Raw genomic sequence first — 22,692 nt, forward strand, 5'->3', positions numbered from 1 at the left:
TGCAAATTGTTTGAATGGTTCGAGCCAAGTCGAGCCCCGATTGTTTAGTATCTGATTCGATCAGGTTTGCTCTGCCTTGCTTCCACCATCTTTTCTTCTCATTTTTCCTCTATCCTACATCCTTCTAAACCTCTCTACACCTTCGGTTTGACCCACAAACGTGATTAAAAAAAAGCACACAGAGAAAAACGCGAGCACAGACACAAGCACGCACAAACAACATCATAATTTGTTTGTATTCTATTTTAACTTAATTGTATTTGTCAATCTTATAGTGCTGAGCGCGTTCACAGGCCTTCATAAAATAATACATACGCATACGGCATTTCTTCTGCACTGTCCACAAAGGTTCCTTTGAACTGTATGTAGATGTATGCATGTGGCATGGAAATGGGACAGCTAGCTCCACAAATTAAATGTACCTTCAGGTTTTGCAATAACTGGAGACCCCAAAAAAAGTCGGAAGAGTATTTCTGATGAGTGCATCCGGTCTGCTTTGGGTGCCAACTGGAGCTAGCATCAGTGTGTCTTCACAGTGAAAGCAACTGGTTACACAGAGAAGTTGCATAGCAAATAATGTGTGTGGGAGTTAAAAAGATAAACTGCTCATGGCAAAGGGCCTGATTTACAAAGGTGTTTTACAATGGTGCAATCCAATTGAAAAATGCTTTAGAAATCAGGCCCAAAGTCTCATCCCTGTGTGCACCTTACCAGTTCACAACACTATGACGTGCGCACTGCTCAAAATACTTTCAATTTGATTGTCAATGGAAGAGAATTTGTTAACTGGACTATCTCATTGAATCATGATGCAACCAATTAACGTTTGGCAATTGAACTACATCCCAATAAAAAAAAAATTAAAAAAGCAACCGACTATGAACACTTGATGGGAAGGCGTACAGTTCCCTTTTTTCTATTAATATTGAAGATTGCACCCTAGCCCCTGCCCTACTTCCAGTAGGAATCCTGCATCTACACCCCACCCGTTCACACTTATTAAATTAAATGTAATTGCTACTTTTTTACAAAGCCACCAATTGTGTTTTCTTTGTTTCGTGCTTCGCTGTGATTTTCTCCGACTTATGGTGTGAGTACATTTGCATTGCATATCTTATCCCAGGCACCGGTGGATCCGGCTACTGCTTGTTTGCTTCTGGCTACAACAACTCAATTTCTAGCTCAAGCATACTACTGGAAAACCTGTGCTTATTCTCGGAGTGCCTGCATAACTACCTGGGTTATGACAACCAGCAAAGAGATGGCATTGTGTTTCTTTTCTAGGTCGGAGTTACCACAGAAGTTCCACTGGTGGTTCTTTCAGACGGTGCCAGGTAGGACAATATGTTTCCTGCAAATGATATAAGTGCCACATTTTTGGAATCATTTATATATTATCTAGTGCGTGTTGACTGACATTTCATATCACAGTAAGAGAGAGACCAGCATGCGTACATCCGAAGTGATGAAAATGATTACATAGCAATTGCAGAATGATAGCACTCCGCAAGCCGTTGAGGTGTGTTGGGCGGCTCATTATACTAGTAGATCTATATGTTGATCACTGGGGCAAAATCAACTTTTAATGTCTGAGAGTGGGTCCTGCCAAAGAGCAGAGCTGTCCTTCCTTTTGATGAACGTGAGGTAGCACACTGTCTCTGTTGAGGGGTCCGAGGGGCTCCATTTGGTAATCGTGTCCTGCGTTGCTAATCCTTGACCACCAGACTGTGATCTTGTCATTGCAAGTACAGCCAAGAAGTGAGAACTCAAGGTTTTAGTGAGGACACACATCTGCATATGTCTCTGTAGGTAATGAGGACCTATGTTCCAATACACTCTTTAGAGGATGCTGAGGTTTTTGAATTAAAGGTTTTGCTTTGACTGGTAACTTGTGAGGGTGGATGCTGGCCAATCTAAAAGTTGTCCCATGGTTTGATATTGAGTGGTTCTCTTGCAATTTGGCCAATCAGTGTAATACAATGTTTTAAAGCTTAGTTTCTGCCAAAGGCAGCTCTGCTTATCATACTACGAAAGCATTGCAAAAGAGGTACTCCCATGACTCTAAAACGTGTTCCAGTAGCAGACTCCTTTCAGGGGTCATGACAAATAATGGTGGGATTTAGGGTGATTGTTTATATGTGAATGGCAATTTGGAGAAAATGTACTGTATATTAAAGGGGTGCACATACTATATGCCCAAGGTGAAATGTAGATTACATACATTGGATAAGAACATCCCTATCACCATCCTTTATTGGACATGCCCAAAATCAAGAAGCATACAAACGAATTTGAGGTTATGTGAGGGTGTAGAAGAAGGAGACTGACAAGAAAGGGTCATCGTGCGGGCTTCAAACGTATAAAATCAATAAAGTAACCAACCTCTCCCTACTTCTAAGGGGCTTGCCCTGACTCAACCTAGGAAAACTGTAGTGCGTTGTGAGAATTCCCATCAAAATAAATGTTCCCCGTCCTCTGTCAGAAGCCATTTAATCTAACCCTAACACTAGAAATATAAATCTTTTAACTAAAGTAACATTTGTGTCTCATTCAGCAGGAGAATGACTCCCTTCTCCTGGTTTCCTGCTTCTGTCTTATAGTAGAAGTAACTCCTTCAGTATTCCATCACAAATGACCAGGGGAATGACTCCCTTCTCCTTCTATAAAGGTTCTCCAAAGTGGCCTTTAAGCACTCTTGCAGAACACTTGGATTATTTTCTTTAGCTCCTTACAGGAAGTCAAAAAACTCATTGGGCCTCATTACGAGGTTGGAGGTAGCCATGGCGCTGTTAGCGCCATTGCTACCTCTAAACTCATTCCGACTCCGCCCTGGTGAATGGAGCAATTACCGGTCCATTCCAAGGTTAGTGGGACCGGTAATTCCCCATTCACCAGGGCCCTTCCCCATTCCCATTTGAGCCCCCATAGGGCTCAATGGGAATGGGGAAGGCTCTAATAACGGTACCGCAAATTGCGTTACCGTTATTAGGTCTAGAGTCCCTTTGCGGGTCCCGTCCTCAATGCCTGAAAAAACCAGGCGTTAAGGAAGGACCCACGAAGGGAACTCGTAGTAGGGCGGTAAGGGATTACCGGCACCGGTGCCCTTACCGGTACCAGTAATCCCTTACCACCCAACTTGTAATGAGGCCCATGGTCTTATTTGGCTTGAATTTACCACGCTGATGAGGGAAATGGTTCGATTTCCACTCTTCCTGGGCAGCAATATTGGGTAGACCACTACGATGAGGGAGATGAATCCTGATGCTATCTGCTTGGGCAGTGGTGTTTGTCTGACCACTGCAACGAGGGAGATGACTCTCGATACAATTTGCATTGGCAGTTGTATTGGCTTGGCTACTGCGACAAGGGAGCACTCTGCCTGAGCAATGGTATTGATTTGGCCTCTGCAACAAGGGAGATGACTCCCGATACTTTCTGCCCGGGCAGTGCTGTTTGACTGACCACTGCGACGAGGGAAATGACTCCTGATATACTCGGCTTGAGGAGTGGTATCTGTTTGACCTCTGCGACAAGGGAGAAGACTCCTGAGGCACTCTGGCTTCTTGGTTTGGCTTCCTGGACCCCTGCCGGTCTTCCCGCCATTCCCATTACCTTGTTCTTGGTTGTGACATGACTCCAGTTCTTCCTGGTGTCGTGGGTTCCTTCCTCTGCGATTTCCGACACCTGCACGTTTCTGCGACAGGCTCCAGCTGGTAGTATTGGCACTTTTTCCAGACCTCATGGTTCATCTTTCTGTGGTCACGCTGCCACCTTCATTGCTTCTTCCTTCTGACGAGTCTGCTGCCATATAGCTCCTGGGACATTGTAGCAGAGCCCGTTTTTTGCAGCCTTACCCGGACGAACAGCTCCTCCGCATTTCTGGTCCTTCTGGTTTGAGCTCCCAGGCAGGCCTTGCATGCTGCTGGCTTCGGCGATGACAGATCTCTAGTCCGTTCTTGCTTTCTCCTTTGCATTGTTAACTCCGCCCTTGCATAACTTCAACACCATCTTGGAAAGTCTCTTTGGCACTATTCATGTCGCCAGTGAGCCACCTCGTTGCAGTACCTGGCTGGCTTTGTATATGACTTCTCATGTTCTTCTTAATCCCAGTATGTTCTACATTTGTCACAGTCATGGTCTTACAATAACACATGGTTCCACTATCAATGGTGGGAGAAAAGGGTGACCATGAGGGTAAGGGGTTCTGTGACAGGATTGTAGGGAGTCTTTCCCCAGGTGGACATCCTTATCCCCAGGAGTGGTGTCCCTCCCTATGAGGTCCTCCCGCATATTACCACCTTATGCAGACTATTGGGTTGCGGCCTCCACTCCCTAGCCTAATAGGAAAGGGCCCCCATCTGGGGAGAAGTGGCGAGATCTGGTGAATTGTCACATTAGTTATTAGCTATATGATTAAGAGTCATTTTTAATGTTCATCTCTCAGTGGATGAAAAATCTAGTTTCCCAACCAATACATATAGTTTCTTAATCAGTATATTTTGCCAAAATATGTCACAAGTGAAACACATTAGAGAGGCTTAGAAATATTCTAAAAATTGATACCCGCTCAGCAGGACCATTTCCTCTGGACAAATGCAATGCTCTCTGTTTTGCACCCCTCTCTGCAGGCATGACCGGAATTCTGTTGCTCATTGTCCTGGCGTTTATGTACGTCTTTGCATCTCACCACTTCAGGCGCATCAGCTTCCGCAGCTTCTGGGTGACCCACCATTTCTATGTTTTGCTCTACATCTTGGTAAGTGTGTATGCGTGTAACTGTGTATGTGGCTAGAATCAGGCCGGGTTCTTTTGAAATAACCGAGACTCCACATTTTTAGTATGTCACAGGGGGATATGGATGCTAGATTGGGAGTTAAAATGAAACAAGGGTCCCCTCTTAAAAAGATGAGTGACCCCACCAATAAATTATCACTTTTCAAGAAATCAAAATGTAAACTATGACTCCCTTCATAAATACTTCATGTTCTGCTGCTAATTAACAAATCATTGTCAAACATCATAGGATGTTATTATCTTCATCATTAAAAGTAATACATGCTGCAACTGTGCCTGCTCTTTCCTAGCCTGCTTAGCCTTTTGCCGATGTTCTGTCAACATGGCCGCTCATGGACAGAGTATTTAATGTAAGTAAATTAAGTGTCATTAAGTGAGCCAGATGGGAGAGAAAGAAAAATAAAGATAATCTGGTAACAGATACACCACATTGTTTTCTTTTTTTTTTACTCCATGTGATTTTTTTGTATTTTACAGATCATGATTCACGGCAGCTTTGCCCTGCTCCAAAAGCCCCAGTTTTATGTGTATTTCGCCGTCCCTGCTCTAATTTATATCGGTGACAATCTGATCAGTCTAAGTCGGAAAAAGAAACAGATCAGTGTGCTTAAAGCAGAGCTGCTTCCTTCAGGTAGGTCTGGAATTCTTTATCCCATGACATAACTGAGGAGTTGATGGCAGTGCTTCTCATCGAGTGGGAGGAGTCGTGGTTTGATGGATGTGATGAGGTTTAGTGAAGGATATGTATTGGGGCAGAGATTGTGGACTAGCGGGAGGAGTCGTGGTCTGATAGATATAATGTGGTTTAGTGAACGATAGGTAGTGTGGTAGAGATCGTGGACTAAAGGGAGTAGTCATGGTCTGATATATGTATAATGTGGTTTAGTGAAGTATAGGTATTGGAGTAGTCATGATCTCATAGATATAATCTGGTTTAGTGAAGGATCAGTACGGGAGTAGTTATAGTCTCATAGATATAATGTGGTTTAGTGAAGGATAGGTATCAGAGCAGGCATAGTCTCGTAAATATGTTGTTTAGTGAAGGCTAGGTATCAGTGTAGTCATGGTCTAATATATATAATGTGGTTTGGTGAAGGATAGGTATCAGAGTAGTCATGCTCTAATAGATATAATGTGGTTTAGTGAACGATAGGTAGTGTGGTAGAGATCGTGGACTAATGGGAGTAGTCATGGTCTGATATATGTATAATGTGGTTTAGTGAAGTATAGGTATTGGAGTAGTCATGATCTTATAGATATAATCTGGTTTAGTGAAGGATCAGTACCGGAGTAGTTATAGTCTCATAGATCTAATGTGGTTTAGTGAAGGATAGGTATCGGAGTAGGCATAGTCTCGTAGATATAATGTGATTTAGTGAAGCATAGGTATCAGTGTAGTCATGGTCTCATAGATATAATGTGGTTTATTGAAGGATAGGTATTGGAGTAGTCATGATCTCATAGATAATAGATATAATGTGGTTTAGTGAAGGATCAGTATTGGAGTAGTCATAGTCTCACAGATAGAATGTGGTTTAGTGAAGGATATGTATCAGAGCAGGCATAGTCTCGTAAATATGTGGTTTAGTGAAGGATAGGTAGCAGTGTAGTCATGGTCTAATATATATAATGTGGTTTGGTGAAGGATAGGTATCAGAGTCGTCATGTTCTAATAGATATAATGTGGTTTAGTGAAGGATAATTACTGTGGTAGAGATTGTGGCCTAGTGGGAGAAGTTATGGTCTGACAGGTATAATGTGGTTTAATGAGGGATAGGTGTCATGGAAGAGGTTGTGTCTAGCGGGAGTAGTTATGGTATGAAATATATAATGTAGTTTGGTATGTGGAATGTCATGTGATGTGGAGCATAAACTTGCAACATTAATGACCTTTGCACTTGATTGAAATGCCCAGCAATTTTAATTGTTTCCTGGCCAACTTGATCAAGCATTGTTGCTAGAGCAACAATAAAGCTCTACTGGGCTCAAGATAAGATTCCAAAGGGCCTTAAGATGGGTAAGGCTAATGGAGGAAAGGGTGGGACAATTGTACGCCTCATATGTTTTTTTGTGTCTTGCTCAAGTCCGACAGCAAATCTAAACCTATTCTCTTTGGCCGGGAGATGAGGGAAAAAATATCACACCAGAGCATAAGATGACCTTTCATCTCGACCTGATTGCATGATTTCATATTGCTGAATGTTGAACCAGTTCTCTTTGAGAAATGGCTGCATTCTTCAAACTAGACTGTGACTTTGGCTGAAGCTGGACGAAGAGAAGATTGAGCTATAAGTCAAGAGCTGAGTACTGGTTGCTGTTTGTTGTTTTTATTGGAGGATAAAACAAACCCAGAGAAAAATCCTTTTTATTGCAAGGCCAAAGGATTACATTAAAACCGTGTCGGGGCTCTGAACGCAGTTGTAGATGACTCCTAGTTAACCACTAATGGAAAGCTTTGATGATATATGAGGGCAAAAATAAAGAAAGTGAATAAACAGCAATGGTGAACAACTAGCTATGCAATATCTCCATCAGTACTATTTGCTAATGGTCTATTTTAAGGCTGTTATTGACATGGTCCACAGTTCTTTATTAGCAGTTAGATCTAATTCAAGACTTAAATTGTGAACTGCTGCTGGTATTGAAACTTTAAAAAAGACACTTCAAAATGTGGTACCCGGCTGATATTTCCTTTTTGTCGCACTCTTGATTGAGCCCTAAAAACATTTAATCTGTGAGTATTTAAAGTGAAGACCTTTTCTGTCGCGGCTTCCTTGAGGGCATAATAGGTCTTAAGTCTTTTGTAGCAAAGAATATCATTGGAACAAAAATGCCTGCATCTTATCAGGGATGGCTAACAGGGTTTTCTAGGAAACGCCAACAATTAGAGGATTCCACAAAAGGAGACCCTCATCTCCCCCTGGAATACACAAGGCCTTCATCATATCACACCAAGTTTAAAATAATTCCAAACCTTCAGCCTTAGTTTCTTAAATTAATGCAGATTGCCAAACTCCAACAATGCACCGTTGGCATGATGGCAACAATGCACATCACAATTTCCTAAAATATCTGACCACTTGACTTGGCTAACTGGATTATGACCGCTTCTCATTCATGCTGCCCATTAATACCAGGATAAATCTGCTAAAGCCTGCCCCTATCATGGGTACAGGCTTCAGCCTGCTTGGTTTATAAAGCTAAAGGAATTTACTTTACTTTGAAGAAACTTGCGATATGTGGAGGGTAACTAAGGAGGAATGGTATCATACAGACAGATATCAGCAAAAGAGCATGCACATTTGTTATACATTTGACTCACGCTACTATAGTAATGGGGAGGAATTTAGTTATGTGCTTCCTTAACTACTTCAGGGACTTAATGTGATTAGCTTGAAATATAATCAGCTATTTTCATGTAATACACAATCAGCAAATGAGATGCATTGACAAGTTTTTCTACCATTTGCCCTTGTGGCTTGTGAATTAATGTTTCCTTCCGATTAGCACTTGCTTTGGGCCGCAAACTCACATATGTGCTTTTTCTCCAGACTCTTCTGACACTCTGTGATTAAGTGAATCAAATTCACATTGTGTTTTCTGTGTTCCCAGTTCTTGACCCGACTGGGCTTCTACAAACTATTGCTTATTCAGACCTCTCACACAACTTCACTTTCTTTCTAAGTACTCCTTTTCATGTATGTGATGTTTTCTGGCTTATACCTTAGCTACCCTCTTGATATTTCTGTATATTCTTCATTCAGCTGCCTCGAGAAGGCAGATCACACAGGGACATCTGTCACTGCAGATGTACAACTCTACCAGTGTTTCTAATTCAGGTGCATATGTCTGGCTACTGTTGCTCCTCAATACAGAGTACAGTTGTGGCTCCCTACACCAAGGTTCTGCAACCTTCGTCTCTCCAGTTGTTTTGGACTATGGTTACCATGAATCTTCTTAAGGACTATGCTGGCTGCAGGCCAGCAATATAAAACCCAGTACACCAAAGGCCTGCACTGGAGGGCTGCTCAGCCAGAATGGCAAGTCCTATAGTAGGAATAAGTGGGTGAACCGGAATACACTTCTATTTTAGGGTGGCCTTCACTATGCACGTTTCCGGTTGGGCATAGAGGCCTAAATCCGCTGCCCAAGTAGTCATTGGGCCCTGCCAGCAAACCTTACAGGGATCTCTGTTGGGTAATTGTGGATACTGGGCCCCTCTAATGTGGTTTTTGGGCTTCTCTGAGAATATTCTGCATATATACTACTCCTTTACAACCACTTCCCTGAGTTGCAGTCACTTAGGTTAAATATTACTGTAGCCTAAATTGAAATATCTTTGGGAAAACAGCACAGTTTACTGAACAACCTGTTCTTTGTACTTTGAACTCAACCAACATAATCGTGGGTGGGTGGGTGACTGAGGAAGGGGGCAGGAAAGGTACAGGTAGTTAGAGTGGGCCCAAATGCCATGTGCCAAACTTACTTGGTCAAAATAGCCAAAAAATAGGTGGACCCATATATGCAATGTGATTATTTTCCAAGAAATCTCTGGGAGGTGAATGCTCTTCGTGGGGTGACATTGCCAAGTAGGCTGGACATGAGCGAGAAGGAGGGCAGTCTTCAGTGGGAAATAATGGGCTTAAAACACAAATAAATTTGCGCCAAAACAGTCTTACCAACAAGAACAATGGTGGTCTGGGAAGTGGATATACTTGACAAAAGCCCTTTAAAAACACATGTGGGATTGCATTACAACTTGTTAAAACCCAAAGGAATTTGCTCCTAAAACTGACTCCCAGACTATAAACTTTGCCAGCAGCAGATAAAATGGGAATTGGGCCAGTAGACTGGTGTGGAAATCCTTCACAAACCCTTTCCAAAACAAAGAAATACATCCACAAAATGGAATCTCAGACTAAGCCCCTTTCGAGCAACAGGAGAAATTTATTTTAGTTAATTCAGTGAGAGCCAGGAAAGGCATGCAGACGTTGTGTTTTGGGTGGAGGGAGGGAGTAGACAGTGAATTAAATGCCCTATTCCCGAATTTATGAAAGATATTTTAAATAATTGGAGATTAAAACATAATAGTACTTTTGATCCTCCCTTATTGCATTGGTTGTTCCACCCTACTCAAAAAAGAGAGTTGTTGGATGCTCCTTTGTCATTTTAGCACCCATGCTTTGGAACACCCTCCCATAAGATACCAGAGCTGTACTATCAAACGCAGGATTCACAAAAGCCATCAAAACATTACTCTTCATCTACTGATAACGTTTAGTCTGGCATACCTTGCATATGTGATCATGAATTTTGGCTGAACATATTTGTTCTCCATAGCTCATCCACCACCTTATCATATATCCTTTATTATTTATGACACACTCTGCTACTAGCGTGGACCCAAACTAATCTGCAGCTGTTGGCTAACTAGCATAGGTGTATAACTAATTGTGAAGTGGTGTGGGGGACGTTATTTAGACTGCACGGAAAAAACATGACAGCATGGAAGGTGTTGCTCACCACGATTCTTATATGTAAATTGACCCCACTGAGTCATTCTCCTGTTTGTATCCTCTCCTGTTTGTATCCATGCAACTGGCAATCTATTGACTTGGACCTGTCAAATATCAGGCCTGTGTTCTGTATGCCACCTCTTGCTACTCCTCTAAGATGACCATTTTACTCTGTTTGTCATCTTCGTTTGAGGTCTGCACATATATGACCACACTATTTTCAGCCTGTACACACCCTGAAGCCAATACAATATTTCCTACTTTACTCCACATTCTTTCTTTAATTATTTCAGAATTTCATTTTTATAGACAGTCAGATGTTTTGGGTAGCAGAACTAAGATTAAAATGTGATTTGCTTCTTAGTAGATCATTTGGTTTAGAAGCACTTTACATTATTTTCCAGGAACCACGTGACCATTGAGAGCGATGCTGAACTGTGAATTACCCGGGATTAGTTGTAACTCTAGATATGAGGAAAACGTATTTGTGCCACATTTACACAACAACCATGGACATGTTTGTGTGACTATCTTATTCTGAACTGGCTTTCCTGATATTTCAAATGTAATTGTCCTGGCTCTTAGAAAGTGCTAAACATCTTTAATCAGACATAATAGTTCATGAATACCTACTGACAATCAGGAATGCCTATGAAGTTTGCCAAAAACTTAAAGCACGTACTTCTGCTTCTCCTCACTGGATTACTCTAACTCACTATTCTTTGCAAAAGTTCTGTCTGGTTTTTGATGGGACGATTCCTCCACTAGCCTTGGGCTATATGTCATCTCCTAGGAAAATTACACTGGGAGATCCAAATGTCCACGGTACAAAGCTTACGTTGAAGAGAAATACTTATAAACTAAGGTTGGGGATTTTCCGTTTTTCTCCTAACACGACTTCACTCACCAAGGAGTCAAGCAGATTTCTCTTTGAAGAGGACGGTTCGTTCCGTTTTTTCCCCATTTGCGCTCTCCTTTTGTGTTCCCCAAGTATGATAATCCCTTGATCCTAGCAGTTCTGACAGTTTCCTCAGTGCCTCCAGATCATCCTCCCTGTAACAGGTAAGATGTTTCATAAGCACCATCTAGTCAAACGCCTGCATACTTCAAGGGTACACTCAACCATATCTTGAGTCCATCATGCAACAACATATTGAATTCATCTGGTACCACTCGGCAATACCCTGGAATATGCCGTCACTGGCGATGTGCAATTTTGCAGTCAACGCTTCATTTCTTCTTTTCTGATCAGCCCCTCATCTGATCCATTGCATAACTAATCATCAATTACTACTTTAACAACCATCCCTCTCATTTCATCCATCCCAATTCTTTCTTTCCCTTCCTTCTGTCAGTTTTGTTCGTTTTCCTCTTCCACCTCCCCTTCTCATCACCTCTATTTCCTTGCTCCAAAGACCACAGTGTGGTTCCTCTCTGGCAGGATCCCAATAACATTACTGCAGACAAGGTTCAGTGCTGTGTGAAGGCATCATGAAGCAAGACACAGATAACAGACTTAAAGGTTAAACAAAAGATAATTAAATGTCAGTATGGTTGAAGGCCTATCTTACCCTATGCTAAGAAGGGATTTCCATGCCTGAATTAACCTAAGGAAAGTCTCAGTCAAAGAGTTCAACTTAATACTCCGTCTGTGTCCAAAACCTATTCTTGCCCTCACAGCTAGAACAAACAAATATGTAGGGTTGCCAAAATCAAACGAAATGGTGCTTAACTTACATTTTCTGAGCTTCTTCCATCTCACAACTTTCTCCCAGCTCCCCTTGCCCAAGCACAAGAAAGTACCATGAAATAGAGTCTTGAGGTTTACATTTCACCAGTTCAAATAATACAATCCAAACCAATCCTGGGGTTCACTTCCCTAAGGTTCAAATAATACAATCCAAACAAAAGTGGGTCTTGGGACTCCGATACCAAGACAACACATGCAAACCTGTCAAATCTCAGGGGTCCATTCCCCAATACTTCAATGACTCACCAAGGTGCCAAAGGGAGTGTCTTCAGACTCTGATCCCAAGACAACACATATAAATATGCCAAGTCTCAGGGTTCCCTTCCCTAAGACTTCAAGGTCTCACAAAGGTTCCTTGATATTTGCTCTTGTGCACCATGTCACCTTTCTTGGGTTTCCTTTAATTGGTTTCTGAGTTTAAGGTGTGCTCTTAAGCTCTTCTGGTTTCTTCTTGGCCGCCTTGTGGGTCTGCCATCATGCGCTACACAACACTTTTCAAACGGTAGTCTTGACACACTGTATTCACTTTTTAAGGTTTGCTGGTTGGGTTTCCTGCAGTCTTTAATACATTCTGCTTCAAAGTTTGGGTTTATTCCTTGTGCAACAACCATCTAGCATTACTCTATTGCAGTTCAGGTTTCAATGCAATGTTGTGTGGCTTTAATGCTGGGTTTTGTTGCTTAATTATATTCAGATTCAAGATTTGAGTTCAGTTGTTATGCGATGCACATTCATCATTCAAGGTTTACTAAGTTAATTAAGGTATCCTGGGTGGAGCTGGTCACGTTGCACAAGTAAAAATGCTGGTAGCCTATGACTTATTGTAGACACAATCAACTTGCGTTGCGATTATAGCAAGGTGCCTTGCTACCAGCATTTTTTACTTGTGCAACATGACCAGGCCATCCAGGATACCTTAACTGACTCAGTACTACGGTGGTTAGGCATTGGATATGCCTCCAAGGTCCCTGGGGTTGCTTATGATAGCTGGACTAATACTGGATTCAGATGATCTTAGTCCGATATATATACAGCACTTTAAATAGTAATTGCCCAGAAAGAAGCGGAATTACCCAACTCTTTTTCCTCTATTCAAGGTTTACTAGTTTGCTTCATTGTTAAATTTATATTAAGTTTGATATTCAATAGGTACTGGCTTTCTTTAGGCTTCCCTTTTAGTTTGGTATTCAATATCCATTTGCTTGCTCTTACTTCTCAGTTCATCTGATTTAAGACACTTCACCAACACGTTAATTGATTCAAAAGGGGAAGGATTCGTAATGTTCAGAGACTTTCGAAAATGTGCTTGTTCCTTTAACAAGAAATGCGACCACTCTGCTACATTGTACCGGACTATGCTCTCATTCAACAATAGCAGTTTGCTTTACGAGCCTCAGGGTTACAGTAAAACTGGGTTTCTCGATCTGGGAAATTCACAGGCTCACTGTGTAGTCCATTTCTATATCGCCCTTGCCGCAAACTTTATGGCTTCCTCCAAGGGGGTCCTTCTCTGCCCCTTAGACAGTCTCACGCTCTTAAGGCGCCACAGGAGAATGAGCAATTCCTTTGGTGGACTGAAGGACGACCTGTTATCTGGTCTCCTTCCTTCGCCATGCCTCTGCGTCACAGAGCTTTTGCTCCCACTTCACACTCGCCGGGACCCTCAGCTGTTTCAGTCCTCAGTGTGCTTCTACTGCTGCAGAACGGCTCACCACAGCAGCTCCCACAGCTCAACACAGCTCCCATCAGCGTCTCGCCTCTCACCCCTCACCTTCCTTTTATGCACCTGGTTTGTGTAAAGGGGTTGCAGGTGTGAGTCCTTTCTCTTAATTGCCTGACCATAGTTAGGCTGATTAGTGACACATGGCTGATCTTGATAATGGCACTCCTCTGAGGCTCTCTTCCTCGTCTCAGTACCAAAGTGGTGTAACTTCATGTTAGTGGGCATCACTACTAGTCGTCTCTTCCTTGTCCCAGTGCTGTTAAATATCACATGTGGAAAGATGGGGGGAGCTAGTTTATAGTAGCTCATGAAGGTTTGGGGAGGGTTAGGTTTGTCACCAATAGAAAGGGGCGGGGGTACCATGTCTTGCCCATCCCATATTTATCCCTTTTTGCTCTTTTCCTGATACGTCTGGACTGATGATATCGTCTACCCTTTTCTTGATCAATGGCACATGGATAACAATATCCCATTACTGTCCGTGGAACAGAGAGTTCCTCTTGGAAGGCAGCTGGGAAATACTGCGTCTCGCTTGAGTTCATTTCACTCCCAATCCCCAAGGATCCTCCGCCCAGGTGATCCTCCCTCACTTTTCCACCCCCAGGGTCAGGATCCAAAAGCAATGTCCTTTCCCCGGCCACATGCGCAGAAGATCCTAAGGGAGTGGAAGTGAGAATACCCTCAGGTTTCTTACAGCTATAAGACTACTCCGATAGGGATGGACGCAATATGAATGTGCAATAATACAATATAATATAACATCAGTCTTACCAATTTGCAAACTTGGTAAGGGCTTAATGTTTGATTTTTGCCCACATTTTGCACAGTCGAAGTAATAGAAAATTACTTTTTTCCCTAAGTGTCCTTTCATAAATCATTACACACATCTTTAGAACAAACTAAAGATCAGTGATTTGCAAACTGCAGTGCTGATCCCTATAGATACTACATGTGGACTGAGTATAAATTGAGGCTAAACTCCTCTCACCCGCCATAACATTGATCCCTTTACAGAACAGATCTACAGCATTTTGCTTGTGAGATGTTTTGAACTACAACTCCCATGAGCTCTAGTTAGAATAATTTTTGTTGAGGGATCATGGCAATTGTCCAAAACATTTGGAGAACCACATGTTGCAGACCCCCACTTTTAGAGAGATATCAAGCATAAAATTACCAAGAAGTGGTTACTCTGGAAGGCAAAGTCCCTCTCTGCACCATAAAGGAACGAGTTGATGCACACCAGTGGGCAAACGTGTGTCAGAATCGGTAAGGTGGAATAGCTCCTTTACGTCTTGTACACCATATAAACACAGCATGCCAATGCCAGTACCATTGTCCAACTAATCTCAATAAATTAAAACTATTCTTAAAAGCAAGATGATAGTGAAAGATTTTGTCCACTTTCTTTCAGGAGTTACAAATCTCAGATTCCAGAAGCCCAATGATTTTGATTACAGGTCTGGACAGTGGGTGAGGATCGCCTGCTTATCTCTGGGAACCAATGAGTACCACCCCTTCACTTTAACCACTGCCCCACACGAGGATATTCTGAGCCTGCACATCAGAGCAGCCGGGCCATGGACCACCCGGCTGCGGGAGCTGTACTCCCCTGAGAGTGTGGCTGAACTTGGTGGCTATCCGAAGGTAAGTGTGTTGAAACCTTCCCTCCTAAATAGAAGCCTCCTCTATTGACCAGTGCATGTTATACAAGTGCCGACATATCAATGACACTGTAACGTCTCACCCTTTTTCTTCTCCTGATGCTCCTTCCCGCCAACTTGATTTTACATAAAAGTGAGAAAACAAATGGGAGTGTAACTCTGAGTGTGACCTGTAGAGAGTGGTGACCTTTGTTATCTACAGAGAAAGTCTAGGTCAGGCCTGGTTGACGTGATTTGTATCGCCTCTACAACCAAAGCTTTTCTTCCACTCAAAAGGGAGCGTGCTAGACCCCTGCTCCCTCTAGTAGGGGTTGTGGTAGGAATAGAGTTCGAGTAAAGCAGATACCTGTCACTATGCATCAAAGAGGGAGTAGACAATAAGTGCCACATTGGGCTAACCACCCTCACTCATCCACACAGGACTGATTTACTAATATCATTTAATTTATAGAGGGACTTCTGTTAGACCGCCTACCAACCCACTCCTTATCAAAACATGCACAATATACTGTAAGACAATATATGGCAATATACATAGATGCTCCACACTCAATTCAATTCCACATATGTTCATGGCATGATTCTCAGTAAGGAACACTCAATGAATGCTCTTACACTCTCCTGCAAAGTTCATTTATTTTTATTAAATGAAATAAGTAATAGAAAAGCATTTCAATTATCATTGTGACCATACATAACACACTCAGTATAACAAAGGTTATTAATGAAATTACTTCTATCATTTTCTAGCCTATATCCTTACTTCAAATGAATCCATGAAAGTAGAAATCAAAAACACTTTCTAAAGGCAATTTAATGTTAATTGGTCCTCACTAAGATACCTCATGAATCGAACTGCCTTTCAATACCTCTCTCCTTTCTCAATATGATATTCATCATCATTATGTTTATTTTGGAAATGCGCATTACATTCCATAAAAACAATACAGGATACAAAATACATTTCAAATATTTTACATTGAGGATAGAATCCAAAAAATCTCTGAAAAGCCCATAATAATTCACATCTTAACAAATTAATAATCATATAAAATCCTATTACATGTCACACTTCTAAGCATACATTTCCACTGATTAAGTGCTGATTTTAGGTATGAAAGGAGGGACCAGCCCACGCGAGACGAGTCAGCACACAATAAGTATATTAAAGCAGGCCGATATTGCACAAAACCCATTTCACGCAATAATGGTTGTAGAACAGAACCTCTAACTTTCGCATATGCGGGACAAAAAAATACCAAGTGTGCAAGCTCCTCATATAGCGCATAACACAGAGGGCAAGACCGATTGGCATTCCGCCCAGACCCAGCAGCCACCACTGTCCGTAATGGGACACAATGAAACCATGCCCTATTTAAGAGCACACGGTCTGTCGGGAATTCTGCCCACAGCAAATATTTCTGAACGCCAGGGGACATGATGGCCATTACACCTCGGTTCTTTGGTTTCAACATTTCTGTGTTTTCTCTGTTAATGCTCACATGCCGACGAACCACAACTAAGAACGTTGGTAGATACCATTGAGCGGCAACCGATGACTGAAGTCAGAGGCATCATCACACCGACCGTTTTACTAACCCATTTCCCCCTTTCCTGCTCCTCCGACATAACAAACGCCACTACACATTACTAGGGGCTAGCCACACTACACATAAATACACAGAAAATCTATCTAATGCTTGCACCCTAATATACCGCTGAGATTCTAGAAACAACACTAGAGGGAAGGGAACACCCCTGCATATAGTCCACAAATCCTCAGACTATACACAGATGCACACCGATATTATATATTCAACACCTAATAGCCATCCGCAACTCTGGACCCCTTATAGGTACAACTAACCAGTGCGCATGAACACAAACCCCACCATAACATCACATGCCACACACACCCAACACAAACATTAGCATACATCCAAGACACTGCCACATACCCATACAGTTACAACATACGGGGCCTCCCGAACCAACTCCCACATGCAAGACAACACTCACAGATGCCATATCCTCCTGGTTCTGAACCTACCCTATCATCCTATCCCCACTAACCACCCAGCCCTCTACTCTTGCAGAGACACATGAGCGCCTGACGACTGCCCTTGGGTGGTAGCAGTGCGCAGTATAAATCAACACAACATAACAAGTTTCTGATGATTTCTTCATTAGTTGATTTTTTCTGTTTAGATCTACCTCGATGGACCTTTTGGGGAGGGGCACCAAGAATGGAACAGGTTTGAAGTGTCTGTTCTGGTAGGTGGTGGTATTGGGGTCACACCCTTCGCCTCCATTCTCAAAGATCTGGTCTTCAAATCGTCCCTGAACTCCAAAATCACCTGTAAGAAGGTGAGTATGATGTATTGATGGGGTTCAAATCTAAGAAAGTGTGATTGGTATGATGGTGCCAACATGCAGCGTAAGAAGCTGGGATAGCAGAATCCTGTGTACGAATGTGTAATTTTTTATAATGATACTGTGATCCTGGTTAAGGAGGTGGGATACGTATAATGATACCAATACCTTGTGTAAGAAGCTTTGATTGTTTCCATGAACTTGAGCAATCTCTTCTTACTCTGTGATTCCTATAAGAATCAGAGTAGGAGCAAAAACAAAGCCTACAATCTATTTCTCTAGTTTTTTTTACTGTCACACGTTTCCAAATGTGAGTGCTTTTACTATTGCGTATCTATAATTCCCCAAATCCTTTTGGCATCAAAAACATTTATCATTCAACTTCCCTCCCGGGTTAGCCAGGTCTCTGGAGGATAATATGAGCGATCATATTGATCATATTCATTGAGTTGCAGAATCGTATCTTAAATACACTCACGGGAGAACGTTCTACTTTAATTCCATCATTTTAGGCTAAAATAAACAAGTTTTACTGACCATTTTAATCAGTCTTAAAATGTATTTGAAACGTTTTCTGATTCTGAAATTGATAATATCGGGGAGATACAACTGTGTTTAAATAATGAATCAGTGGTGTAACTTTCAATTAAGTAAACCTCTTTCTGTTACTAAAACATTTTTTATTACTGAGTACACATCAAAATTGGATGGTCTTATTTTTAATCTGAAGATTTTGACAAGACAGTATGTAATGAAATGATGGCTTCATGGCAAAACTCCAGAAGTCGCCATGTGGTTCAATGAAACATACACATTTTGCAATACTGAAAAAAACGATTGACTTGCTAAAGCCCAGGGGGATATTCATTCATTTAGATTCTATTTCTCGACAATTTTAGACTATTTTCTTTCCCTTTAACATTTGTAATGCTGTTATGAATAAGTAAACATAGATACAATGGCTGAATTTATTTTTAAACAGAAAAGTAAATATTTAAGCTGTAGGCATAAAATGTCAAATGAAAAGTTCTAAGTTAAAGGTTTAAAAATGAGTTGATTTTGTATTTTTAATCTTAAACCCTGTGATTAAATCTGTTCTACCGAGCAATTTAGATCACTCTCTCATAAAATGGCGCAATGCAGTAGGATGTCAGAATGAATACTATGCCCCCTCCCATATGTTAGGGCAAAAGAAATCTGGGGAAAAATACAAAAGTTCTGATTGTTATAATGATAACAAGATTAAGCGTAAAAAGGTGGGAGTGAGATTATGATACCAATATCCTGTGCAAAAATGTATGATTTGTATAATGATGGCAAGATCCAATATGAGAGGCTGGAAGTAGTGCAATACTACCAGGATCCTGCAAGGATGTGTGATTGTTATAATTATAGCAAGATTCAGATTAAGAAGGTGTGAGTGTTGTAATGATGTTACTAATGAGTGGGAGTGTTATAATGATAACACAATCAGGTGTAAGAAGATCTGATTGTTATAATGACACAGGTCCATGTGTAAGACAATGCCAATGTTATAATGATACAGAGCACTAGTGCAAGAAACTGGGACTGCTATATATTACCAAGATCCTCAAAAGAAGGTTGGAGTATTATCGAAAATACAAATGACTAGTGGGAATGTTATAATTATAACAAGATTGAGTGTAAGAAGTTGGGAGTGTTAAAATGCTAACATGATCTTTTGTAAGAAGGTATCGTTGTCACAATTATCTAAAAATACAGGGTATGATGGTCTAAAGTGTTTAGTGATATCAAGATCCTGTGCAAGGAGGAACAATAATAGTGCCAACTTGAGCTAAAAGGTTAAAGGTGTAGAAACAATTGGATCTTTTGTTAGGAGGTGACAACTACACATCGACAATAACATAATGCATGGGACATTGATAGTTTTTCATCAATATTAGGATGAAGGTGAATGTGCCAAAGTGACATTGATATCTTGTGGAAGAAGAGTGTTTTTAAGTATTACCTATACCTGTTTCAAGAGTGGCTGAGGTCAGTTGGCACAAGATGAATTAATTTGCTGAAAACTCTACTTTGCTCCTCCCCTCCAGATGGAGACTGTAAAATAGAATTGGAGTTGGATCTCATTGTGATTGGAACTGAAGGCAGATGCCATGTGTCAATTCCTGGTGGTTGCACAGTTTGTGGAGTGACAGTCATGCACGCTAAATCTCTCCCCTTTCCATCTGAGAACAATACGATACTGGCGACAGGCTCAGGCGAGTGTTAAACCACACTCTGCATTTACTGGTTGAGCTGAGCAGAGTGCTGTGATTCATGATAAATCAGGTGTAATGGAGGGGAGAAGATAAAGTGACAGAAGATGTTTATAGGTGTCGAGGTACCATAAAGTAGTGCCTGGAGCAAGGACAGAGTGGTGCTCTAAGGGGGCAGAAGGGGAGAACAAGGCTAGGTGTACTGGAGACAAAAACAGGCACAGCAGGCTTGCTTGTGACTGAGAGGAGGCAAGTAGATGAAGAGCTTGGAGACTGGCTGGTCCACATTTTGTTCCTCAGACCCCAGTGGCAACAATGAGGTGGTATGAAAATGGAAAGAGGGAAAAGTAAATGAAGTATTCTTCAAGCCAATCAGGAAGACACTGAGTTTAGGAGAGAAGAGGTTGCTAATATGGTGGGCATGCTGATGCAGGAGTGTTGAAGGGGACGAGTCTCCCACATATCCAAACCCATTTGCTCTTATTGGCCACCTTTCCCTGAAAGTGCAAATCTTACTTCTTCTCCAAATGTACCTCAACTTTCCATTAAGTTGAAGGCAAAAGTGTATTTTCCTACAAAGCAGAAATACCAATCACACACATTTCTTAAAATACAACCAATTCTCAGTGACTAGCACATTGTAATGTTAGCCATGAAGAGGACGGCAAGTTCCCACCGGTCCGCACCCTCTGCCATCAAATACATGTTTTCATTGCTGGCTTAGAAAAGTGTTGTGAATTTTGTATTTGTGGCACATAAGAGGGTAACACAATGAACACTTGTGAGAGATAGCCTTGCTAGTCAATTCACATCCCTCTGATGCTCCGTCTACCCAACCCGCCATCCATGCACATAATTGTTGATTAATAGGAATGTTTACAAAGTATGGTTCGTGAGCACAATTGCTTTGGGGTCTGGCTGTTTTAGGGGTAGAATGAGCCTTTTGATGTCTTTCAAAGTTTTAGATAATTCTCTTCCTTAGGGTTCTTGTAGTGAATGTTATATTTGGTTTTGAAGACAGAGAGGTGGTGTGCTGGCATATTTGGCTGTTGGGACTCTTGTTTACGCAATAATTCCTTCAGCTGATGGAGGGGAACTTTACCGGGTTCTAATAGCACACTGCCAATATACGTATGCCTTTAATGGGGCTGCCAGGTAACTACCATACTTATGCAGCCTGCCCCTTAACAAAATATTTCCTTTAGCGCCCCAGGATAATATCTGGGATGCTACTGGCTTCTTCTAGGCAGATGAAATAAGTTATTTGAAGAGCACTAGCCATTTTTCCTGACAAAATAGAAGGACACTCAAGTTGGCAACCATGGGCATGCCGTATAGAGCACCAAGCATAGACATTGCAGAAGAGAGGGAGATGCTGATTCATGTGAGGTACCAGGTGCATTTTAACTTTGGAGCTGATGGTGGTGTGATGTCCAGGAGCTCAGGAATAAGCATAGAGGGCAAGCATGGGAACCAGCAGAGCCGTCAACATCTTACACGATAAAAGAGCCTTCACCGCAGAATTCAGCTGAGAAAAACAGGTAGTTGCTCCTGCATGCTAAAGTGTTATACCTGGTTGATTGGAGATATCCACTGTCGTATCTAGTAGGTGCTAGGTCAACTGAGAGGCCTTTTGTTTATGTTGAGTTCCATTTTGTCTTTTCCCCCGCAGATTACATTTGCTGCATTCCAGCTGGGCCTGACAGTCAACTCAACATCTTGTTGCATTCTACCCCTTGATAGTTAGGCCACTGGGTTAGGTTTTGATGAGAGAGATTCTACATCTGAAGGGTATTCACCCATAGGGTACTTTTCTTTTTCAATTTTGCTTACATCATTATCAAAATCTTTGTTGGGTTCACAGAACTTTGACATCATCATGGAATTAATTTCGGAACTCCTAAGTTAAAGTCATCCTGAGTAAAAACGAACTTTATTCTATTCATTTTGAAGAGGAAGAAAATAAAAGACTTTCAAAGGTTTTTCAAGATAAAAATCTAGCAGAGACATCCTGTATTCCCATTCTGTAATTTTCAAGGCATTCCACCAAAGAGGAGAATTAACTCCCCAACATATGTGCAAAAGTCACCAAGTTAAACAAAGCTACCTCACTACATTAAACCACTACCTTCTTCAATGGCAACTAAAATGATTGGAGTTGGTTGTATGATGGGTTTATTTGGGCCAAAAAAAGATTTAACTGATCAGAAATGCCTTGCCTGTAATGTTCCAAGCAGATACATGCTCTGATCTCATGTCTAAAATTAACTTTTTCCCGCTTGTATCAAAGCACTTATATTCTTTTCCATTTCTTTAGGTGATCTTCAAAAATAGTGTCAATATTTGAAATTCTTCTGCCATGACTAACATGATTACACTTTCTCAGGAAACACGTAATGATGTAGCCAGGATTTCCAATGTAAAATTGACAAAATCCACCAAGATGTTATAACCCTTTCCCTTAACGTTATTGATATGATCCTGTAATTCAAGGTAACTGTATTGGATTAGGCAGACCATACACAGTTGATCTTTATACTGAAAATGGTTAATACAACAAACAACTCTGATTTTTCAGTCTACCTCTTATCTATAGACCACTGGATGTCTGGGATTAGTATCAGGTTGAATC

General features: G+C 41.5%; 1 protein-coding gene across 2 annotated transcripts in view; it reads left to right on the top strand.

The window, feature by feature from the left end:
* LOC138504310 (dual oxidase 1-like) overlaps positions 1-22,692 on the top strand; it is a 1,064,761-nt gene that overhangs the window by 1,031,866 nt on the left and 10,203 nt on the right. For both annotated transcript variants that reach the window (XM_069624719.1, XM_069624718.1), the window contains exons 27-31: positions 1,285-1,334; positions 4,629-4,756; positions 5,272-5,425; positions 15,198-15,430; positions 17,656-17,814. In XM_069624719.1, the coding sequence (XP_069480820.1) occupies positions 1,285-1,334; positions 4,629-4,756; positions 5,272-5,425; positions 15,198-15,430; positions 17,656-17,814 (724 nt within the window). The remainder of the gene's footprint in view (positions 1-1,284; positions 1,335-4,628; positions 4,757-5,271; positions 5,426-15,197; positions 15,431-17,655; positions 17,815-22,692) is intronic.

The sequence above is a fragment of the Ambystoma mexicanum genome, chromosome 11, assembly GCF_040938575.1.
Source record: "Ambystoma mexicanum isolate Mex_15411 chromosome 11, UKY_AmexF1_1, whole genome shotgun sequence".
Classification (NCBI taxonomy): domain Eukaryota; kingdom Metazoa; phylum Chordata; class Amphibia; order Caudata; family Ambystomatidae; genus Ambystoma; species Ambystoma mexicanum.